Source organism: Desmodus rotundus, chromosome 10, assembly GCF_022682495.2.
Source record: "Desmodus rotundus isolate HL8 chromosome 10, HLdesRot8A.1, whole genome shotgun sequence".
In the NCBI taxonomy this organism is placed as follows: Eukaryota; Metazoa; Chordata; class Mammalia; order Chiroptera; family Phyllostomidae; genus Desmodus; species Desmodus rotundus.
This window is the reverse complement of record NC_071396.1, coordinates 112,957,393-112,966,869: the sequence shown is the minus strand read 5'-3', so window position 1 is coordinate 112,966,869 and position 9,477 is coordinate 112,957,393. Positions and strand designations below refer to the sequence as shown.

Genomic DNA, 9,477 nt, shown 5'->3' with positions numbered 1-9,477 from the left:
GGCCATCAGTGCGGCCTCAGCACGGGGAAGTCTCCGGGCTGCGCACGGCTCCCTGAGGGCCGGCACTGAGTCCCAGGCACCTTCTTCTTTACCGTCTGTCACCCCAGCACCTGGTCATCCATCTCTCCGCTTATCGTCTACGTGTCTATCATCCGACTCTGTCTCCCCATCTCTCGTGTTTTACCATCTATCTGTCACCTCTATCTCTGCGTGTGTCCCATCCACCCACCCATCCATCCTCAACCCACCCGCCACCCTCTGTCCACCCGCCTTCTACTGAACGAGGTCGGGAGTGTTATGGACGACTTAACAAGTACTTTCCTCGTACTCATCCCCCTTCAATGCCCCTGCTATGGCCGTTCTCATCCGCAGCCCTCGCCCTGCACTCCAGGGAGGTGCGCTGTGACCCACCCTCACTTCCAGGTTGGGTCTGCTCAGTGACCGGAGCTCGCCAGGCTGGCCCACAAGGGAGCTGACTCTGCAGCCCGTCCCCACCTCCACCCCCGGGGCTGCCACTGGGCTTCTGCACCCTGGACAAGGAGAGTGCTCGGCAGCTCCCAGGGAGCCCAGCCTGCCCACTGGTGACGTGGCTGCTCCTATAGTGCGAGCAGGAACCTAAGACAGGTGACAGGTATGATAAAAGTGTGACGTGACTGAGCCACATGGGAGGTGAAACAGGGAATAGCGTGGATTCTCAGCTCATAAAATGGCACCCCAAGAAAGCCCGGCTGTTGGGCCAAATGGGCAGAGCTGACTGTGGACTGTGGGGACGTGGCTCCCATTTTGGTGCTGGCAGGTGGAGGTGAGACACACAGGAGCCTCAACGGACCTCCTGCGGAGTCCACAGGTGCACATGCCCACACAGGTGCACACTCCCACAGGTGCACATGCCCCTTACAGGCACAGATGCACATCACATGCCTCACGCAGACAGACACAGATGCCCTGGCCGGCTCCCGAGGCTCAGCAGGCAAGGCTCTTCCCCATCCGGAGGTTTCTGCGGGAGGCTGAGACCTATTTCCTCTGGGTAGTCAGTCTTAGGTTCTAACAAGAGCTAAGGTCCTAGCTCAAGAATTAGGTCCTCATTCAAGAGCTTTTGAATTTTCCTCGATGCAGCAAATAGGAAAAATAAGGACGCACTGTGTGGTGTCATGCACGTAATTAAAAGACCCCCCAGTTACCAAAGAGGTGGGACGACCTCTGTCATTTAGATGTGTAAGTCCCTCCTCCGGACGTGTTAAAGTCAGGTGTATTTTAAGTTATGTGAGAAAGAAATATACACGTGGAACCAGTGGGTACGGCACACAGCAGACGGAGAGGGAAGGAAATATCTCCTGTCTCCGCAGAGATGCTGGTTTGTGCGATCTTCCTGTAACTCAAGAATGTGTGTCTCATGCCAACTCAGGAAGTATCGGGGGCGGGTCACAAAATTCCCACGCTCACAGAGTGTCCCGCATGAAGCTGCTGTCGGCTGACCCTTATCTCCATGCAAGTCCCACACAGGGAGGGCATCACTGAGTGCCCGGTCCCGCGCCCCTGCTCCTGGGGCTTAGCCGGTGGACCCCGCTGTCATCTAGTGACGCCAAGAACTTTGGACGTAACAGAGCACCAAAGCACCTGCATTAATGACACCTCTCCTGTCTCACGGACGAGGCTTTTCTCCCACTGGGTTAGTCCTGGCTCAGTGAGGCACCAGGTGCAGCTGAACCCCGGGCTGGCTGCCAGACTGCTGATGCGGTTGGACCAAACCATGCAGATGGTCACAAGGAGGGCAGGAGAGCCAGGGTCAGCAGCTCGGGCTCTCTAACACTGGAATGAACAATAAGAGACAACCACTGCCCTGCCCAGCTCTGTGGATTGAGTGCTGGCCTGCAAACCAAAGTCTTGCCAGTTCGATTCCCAGTCAGGGCACAAGCCTGGGTGGTGGGCCAGGTCCCCAGTTGGGGGCGCTTGAGAGGCAACCACACATTGATGTTTCTCTTCTTCCTTTCTTTCCCCTCTCTAAAAATCAATACATAAAATCTTTAAAATAATAAAAAAAACCCCATTGCTTCACCCTGCGAACTCTTCAGAACATGTATGTCTCACCTTAAGAAGCCGTGTTGTACGCGTGTGTGTGACACCTGTGACTCAAGCCGGTCACTTTACACGACTCTTCCGACAGAACACGCAGTAAGCATAATGTTCACAGAGCTTGATTTTATTTTACTTTAAATATAGTTGCATTTTAAAAGCTTCAATAAATTCCATGATATTTTTAAAAAAACAAAACAAAGATACGAACACATTTCTCATGGTCCGAAAACAACCCCACACGATTCCTTTAGCAAAGTCACTGGTGGCAGATCTCGTGTTTATATTCTTAGGTAACTGTCTGTGCGTCCTCTGTAAATGCTGTCAGTCTGTCTAGTGAATTTGGGGGAAGGTGTACATTAGTGGTACTTCTGGGTAAAAAACACTGAGTTTTCGAATTGGGAAGGATTTTAATATCAAATTTCACCCGGTTCTCACAGATAAGGAGGCGGAGTGGACGGAGGGGGCTGAGCTCTCGCTTCCCATGAGTGAGGCCACTGGGGCCTTGGCATCCCACCCCGGGGGGGGGGCAGCAGCGAGCTGGGTGACCTGGGGAGACACCCACACCCCCAGCCTGGCCACTTGATTTTGCTTTCCAGTTTTCCTTTCTTAAAGAGCGCTGGCATAATGCTTCCTACTTCCCACTTACCTGGAAAAGGGGAATTGAATTTTTGCCCCAGTTTTGCATGGAACACTGTACATCAGGTTTGACGGCAGCTGAAACTCAGCCAACAAGGCCTGTGTCCACGCGTCATCAGAAGCTTCTCAGGAGGAGAACCTGTGCTCCCTCCCGCCTTGGTCCGGTAACCATCGAGTGTGCACGGGGTTTTAACACAAGGGACTGACCCTGGAGGCCCCTAGGCCGCCAGACACAGAGTCCTATGTGGGTGACAGTCACCTGCTGCAAGCGTGCGGGGTCAACGAGGGGGCGGAGCGTCGGGACGTCAGGCAGACGGCTGGCGGGTGCCAGGTCTGAAGGTGGCCGGGGTGGAAATGTCCCCACAGCCTTGTGATAGAGACGCCCGACGGCCAGGATTCCTCACTCTTTGTGAAGCTCAGGCAGGAGCCACTGCGTCTGCCGAGCGGCCTGGAGAGGCTGGGACCCACAGCGCCTTCCTGCTGCCAGGGCTGGAGTTAGCCAGCGGAGTTTAAAAACCGTGACTTTTTAGCCCTTTAGCGATACTTTTTAATTGATGTTAAATGTGAAAGCTTGCTGCAATGCACTTAGAATAGAAACACACTTAAATAAATAATACGTGGGGGCTGTTGGCACTTCCGATTCTCTGATAAGTGGTCCAGGCCACCAGAGTTGATGTCACAAAGTAGCAAACATCTCATCTGGGCTTGTTAAACTGAAACGCCTCTGGTTTTACGTGGGACACAGCTTTGAAATAAGAAGTATATCCCCCTTTCCCTGAATTTTAATTTATATTAAACATTTTAAGTGGTTGTAGGAACCTTTGCTAATTCCTTAACATTAAAAAAACCAGAATCTCCTGATTAAGTCACTTTCTGGCCAGTAATTTCTAGTCTAGCTGTGAAATCGACGTGGTTGAACCCCTCAGGCTGAGCACGCGGGTAGGAAGGTGCGCTGGGCGGTCAGCTAGCGGTCAGTCTTTGAACGTCTCCTGGCACTTTCCAGGTAGAAGTTACTGTGGCTGCTAGGTATGAGTAGTCACGACAGAACAGAAGAAATGGATGATACACGTGGAAATCCAGGAGCCATTAAGTTATTTAAAGTTGTAAGTCTTATCAAATGCTGCGGTGAGATAAAGCTTCTTTGAGAGTCAGGACCAACATCCACCGGGAACGGCAGGACAGGTGCCCTGAGGTTCACGGCGGCTCCTCCCCTTCTGTGTCCTTCCTGCCCAGTGACCTGTCAAGTGGCCAGAAAACCCAGTGTTTTCGCTGTTGACGCCGAGTATGATCGTTCTGGACACGCCGCTGACGGCCCCTGATAGGCATTTTCTACTACAGCCTCTTCCATCATAGATGAAAAAAGTCCAAAAAAGTAGGAAGCTGCATTTTTATTTTAGAAGAAAGTGAACACTAACAATTTCAAGACCCATCAAGATCCCTGGAGATATTTCTTAAATCTGAGCGGTCAATCCACGTTGGACCTTCCTTGGAGAAACACCACAGATGAACACCCACCAGAACTGGCCGCAACCTCGAATTCCACTGTTTCCATGCGAATAATCAAGGGACGTGATTCAGAAACAATATGACATCCTGCATTTTATTCAATTCCATATGACAAAATAGGAACCTAGACTAAAACATCCATCTCGATCAGTAGGTGTGTTGAGCCACGGGTTTCGTCATAAAAAATATGGATCTATAGCGACTCCCAGCTGGTCCGGGGAGGCCCGGGCCCCACATGGCATCGCAGTACAAAAATAGTGTCTCTCTTCACCATGCGGAGGGCGGCCTCGCCCTGAGCGCAGGAGTCGGTCTCACGAGCCGTCTTATTTACACATTTACATTTTTCTGAAGTTATATACACATCCTCTGGGGAGAAGACTACAGGGTACCAAATACTAACAAAAAAAATTCACAGCAAAAAAGGACACATAAATAATAGACATTCAACTGCTGAAACTCAGCAGCAGGAGGCGCACTGATTTCTTTTCCCCAGACTGAGGCACCCCTCGCGCGTCCCTGGAGGAGGGCCGGCAGCCCATGGGGGGCTCATGCTGCCTCGTCCCCGGGGGAGACGGCCATGGAGCGAGCTCAGTGTCCGTTTCTGGCGGGAACCCACAGACAAGCCTGCCTCTCCACGTGTCTCCCACACGGCTCCACGATGCAGCGGTCGTGTTGGGAAGATTGTCCTATTTTCATGTTTCAGCTGGGAAGACGCTGCTGTCCGATTCCTTCTTCAGGGAGCCCAGGCCAGCACTGTGACCGCGCCTCCGGGACAGAGGTGCCGGGGAAAGCCCCTCGTCTCAGCCTGCCACGCGCCCGCCATGCCCAAAATGAGGTAGAACACATGGCCCACCGGTGCCGCCCGCCCCGTCCGCCCGCCAGCTTGATCTCGGGCCGTCCTCCCTCTGGCAGAAAAATCACTGGCTTACGACGGCATTTCGAATAATCAGATGACATTGTGCTTTGTTTTCAACTGAGAAAGTAATAAATAAACGGGGAAGTAAGCGAATTTCCCAGTTACAACTGATTTTCCTGGCAGACACCGATATTTCTCCCCAGTTCACCAGACACGGCAGCCAGGGCTCTGCCATGGGCGTGGAAGAGATGGCAGGGATATTGCACCCACGCCGTGTCCTTGTGGCTCCCGCTCCCACTGGTGTTCGACTGCTAAGACGAGTCATCAGAGTTTCGTTAGAGGGGCTCAAGTTCTTAACTGAGCGTCTTAGAAAAGTTAAATTAGGTCATTTTAATGACGGAACAGCAGGCCCTTGTGGACTGAGGAACCAACAAGTCTCGGTGGCTTTTCTGTTTAAGTAGCAAAGTTTTCTCACGGTGTCTGACCTTAAGACAAAACAAGAAACGGTAACAGGTTTTTTTTCCCATTTTCCTTAAGTCAGGACTATTTATAAAATACTTTACATCTTTTTAAATCTTCAAATTATAGACAAACTTCCTAATACAAAATACTAAAAGTGCAACAGTATAAATTAAGAGTTTGCGACCACATTATACAAACATTTCCTCTTTATTGTACAGCTTGGATGCGCGAAATAGCGACTCACAACGGTTTATAATGTTGTGGCTAGTGCACAGCGACATTGTCTGCAACTGGCTCCCAGGCCACACGGGAGAACAACCGTCCACGTAGCAGCTACGAACATTTAAATTAAAAACAAAAACAAAGAAACGCTTGTTACGGACAGGCACTTGCACACAGAAAGCATGCTCCCTTTCCCAACGGAACTTCACAATTCGCCTGCATTGAAGGAACCCACTTATTTAGAGTAAATCAAATCTCCCTTAAAAACAAAAATCGCACAGCAGGATGTGTGCCGCGGTACAAGAGCTACCTTTGAAGGTGGGGCTGTGTCGTCGGTTACCCGCATAATCGTCACATTATAAATACTACAGACAAAGTACAGTCAGGGGACACAGCGCTCGGAGGACGGGACCGCGTCTTCAGGACGAGAGTTCTAAAAGCGAGTCCGGTGTCTCACTATTTCACAGGAGTGTCACTGAAACCCCGCAGGGGACCCCAGCTTCCCCCTGGGATGATCGGGTTTCAGGGCAAACGGAGTGGGTGCACGCTGAGCCCTTTCGGTTTCCAGGGTGGCTTTCCAGGGGCTTCCCCTGTGTGGAATCCGGTCTGTTGAAGAGGCTGGAGAATTCTCAAGAACAGTCAAGCTCACCGGGAAACAAGGACCATGCAGCACTTATGAGGGGGCCCTGCAGCAGCCACACAGTCAGCGCGCTTTCTGCTGTGGGACGGTGTGAAGGAGGACCCTGCACGGCAGGCGCACACCCTGAAGGTCACATGTCACCATGTGTAGGAGGGACAGAGAGGGCGGACAAGCCGCCGGGGCGGGGCAAGGCTAGTTAATCCCAATCTCCTTGTTGTCCTCGATGAACCTCGTGAACGGCCGGCTGGTCCCTGTGTCGGAGCTGGCTTTGTCCAGGCCCACCACCGGCGGGCTGCTGCCCGTGCGCGCCTTGTCCATGCCGGCGGCCAGGGAGCCCAGCGGGGGCAGGGCGCTCCCACCCAGGCTCACGGGGAGTGGGGGGAGGCCTCCGTTCTGGATGACGGAAATCTCGTTGTTCTTCATGGCCAGGCCGTTGGTGATGGCCGCGGCGTACTGATTCCAGAAACTGGGGTCCACGTTCATGGCTCGTGCTGCCAGGTCCTTCTGGAACATCTCCGAGAACTTCAGGGCGTCGCCCCCCAGCAGAGCCATGGGGTTCTCCACCGACAGGCGGCGGCCGCGCCTCGCGGGGGCGTTATTCCACATGTGTGTGCCCATGTGCACCTGCGTGGGAGACACAGCAGACACCCACAGTGAGCAAGCACAAGGCGTGGCCCCCAGACGCACACGCGAGTGGCACCACACAGTGTGACTCGCTTGGGACTGGCTTCTGTTCCCACCTGAGCCAGTCCTCAGGTGGGGGCAACAGGACATCGGAAATCAAACTTTTCTGAGCTACCTTAAGCACAAACATGCAATTTTCTCTCTGCTAAATCAAGAAGCAAAGCCGGTCGGCGTGTGAACGTTTCTTCCAGTTGATGAACCTGGCAGAACCCTCTTCCCTGCGAGGTGTGAGACTCAGGAGAACCCCCGGAGGGCGTCCCCAAGCTCAGAGCCCCAAGGCCTCTCCCGCCCCGGAAGTCATCTCCTCACTGTGCACACAGCATGCTCGGGCCCTTGGCTGGGCGGTGCCCCCGGACACGCGTGGCCTCTCAGTGGCCACAGGAGAGATGGCAGCACCAGCCCGGCAGGGCAGCGTGCGCTCTGCAGGGGCCGCCTGGGGCAGCGCCAAGGCCCGGTGCCTCCCGCCTCAGGTTCCAGCCTGTTTGGCCTGCACTGGCCCACCCAAGGGGGCCGCACCCCAACCGGCGGCCGGCATGGCACAAGGCCTGCGGGGACACGAGGCCCTCTACAGCCAAAGAACACACACATCAGGAGTGTGAGCAAACAGCACACAGCTCAGGGAACATGAGCACGTGCACGTGAGTGCACACATGGCACACAGACACACCAGAACACACACATACCATGTATGCACAGGCACGGCACACACTACAGACGTGAACACACATCGCGCTCATGTGCACACACCCACTCTGCATGCGCACACACACCCCATGTCACCCACCCACACATGTGTGCTCGTCCACACATGCACACACCCTGCATGCATGTGCACACCCCACACACCCCCACCCACACGTGCACACCCACTGCACATGTGTATACACCCCACAGTCACCCACCCACACGTGCACACCCACACATATGTGCTCGTCCACACATGCACACCCTGCGCGTGTGTGCACACCCCACACGCACACCCACCCACACGTGCACACACACTGCACATGTGTATACACCCCACAGCCACCCACCCACACGTGCACACCCACACATATATGCTCGTCCACACATGCACACACGCTCATCCACATGGGCCCACCCACACCCATGTACTCATCCGCATGTGTGCACACCACCACGTGCACAGTCATCTGCATGGGCATACAGTCACGCTCTGTGCGCACACCCACCACAGGCCCTCGCACACTGTCTTGCATGGGCTCCCCAGCAGCTGGCCTCCCCCACACCCCCACCCGGGACCATAGCCGAAGCTCCGTCTGCCACACCTCTGGGGCGAGGGCTGCTCAAGCGTGTCCCCAGGGCTGGTGGCAGCTGCCTGGGCCCTCACCTTGAGGTTGCCCTTGGTGGTGAAGGCTCTCCCGCAGATGGTGCAGCCAAACGGCTTCTCCCCGGTGTGCGTGCGCTCATGGATCTGCAGGGCGCTGGCTGAGGAGAAGGTCTTCCCGCACGACTGGCAGTTGTGCTGTTTGGGGGTCCGGCGCGGCGGGGGGGCCAGCATGGGTGCGAGGCCGGGACTCATCACTGCCTGCGGCCCGGCAGACACCTGGATGGCGGCCGACAGCGGAGGGCCCTCGCCCAGCGTGACGGCCTTGCCGTGCCCGTTCACTTCCATTTTGATCAGGGCGGGCGCAGAGCCGGTGACCAGGCTAGGGGCGCTCTGGCTGGGACCTAGAGCAAAGTTGGGGTCAAATAACGGAGAAGGCAGCTCTTTCAGTCTGTGGGTCAGCGAGTGCTGCTTTAAGTTGCCCACAGTGGAGCAGCCGCGCCCGCAGACCGCGCAGACGAACGGGCGCTCCTTGGTGTGGCTGCGGCGGTGGATCTGCAGCGCACTCCTGCAAGCGAAGGGCTTGCCGCAGACGGGACACACGGCGCGCTCACACTTACCGCGATCCCGGCTCAGGAACAGCAGGCTAAAGGGGGCCTCCTCCTTGATGGCTGGCCGGCCGGGGTGCGCGGCCGTGAGGTCCAGTGCGCCTCCGTTCTCGGGGGCGGGGGGTGGGCTGTCTGGCCTCTCGGTCTTTAGTGGCACTTCCGGCGGCTCCTCGTGGTTGCCGAGGCCCGGGGACTTGGAGGGCAGGCTCTCGCTGTGGCTGTGCACGGGGGACAGCGCCTGCATGGAGGAGGACGACTCAGACAGGGCCGGGCTGCCCGCGCTGCGGCTCTCCAGGTCACCCGCGGCAGACGAGGAGTCGTTGCTGAGGCGGTCGCTGTCCCCGGACCCGCTCTCCACGGCCTTCGCGGCGGCCAGCTGCGGGCAGCTCATGACCGAGTCCATCATCTTCATCTGGTTCTCCAGGGCGGCGATGCTGGAGATGACGGACGGGGGCGAGGGCGGGCAGGAGGCTGAGCAGGGCAGCAGCGGTTTGGCCGG

At 55.8% G+C, this 9,477-nt stretch overlaps 1 protein-coding gene across 1 annotated transcript in view; it reads right to left on the bottom strand.

The window, feature by feature from the left end:
• Positions 1-5,512: 5,512 nt before the first annotated feature.
• SALL3 (spalt like transcription factor 3) overlaps positions 5,513-9,477 on the bottom strand; it is a 17,805-nt gene continuing 13,840 nt past the window's right edge. Inside the window, exons 2-3 of the mRNA XM_053912948.1 lie at positions 8,434-9,477; positions 5,513-7,022 (exon numbers count right to left, since the gene is read on the bottom strand). The exon at positions 8,434-9,477 is cut by the window's right edge and continues 2,462 nt beyond it. Coding sequence (XP_053768923.1) covers positions 6,591-7,022; positions 8,434-9,477 — 1,476 coding nt within the window. The 3' untranslated portion in view covers positions 5,513-6,590. The remainder of the gene's footprint in view (positions 7,023-8,433) is intronic.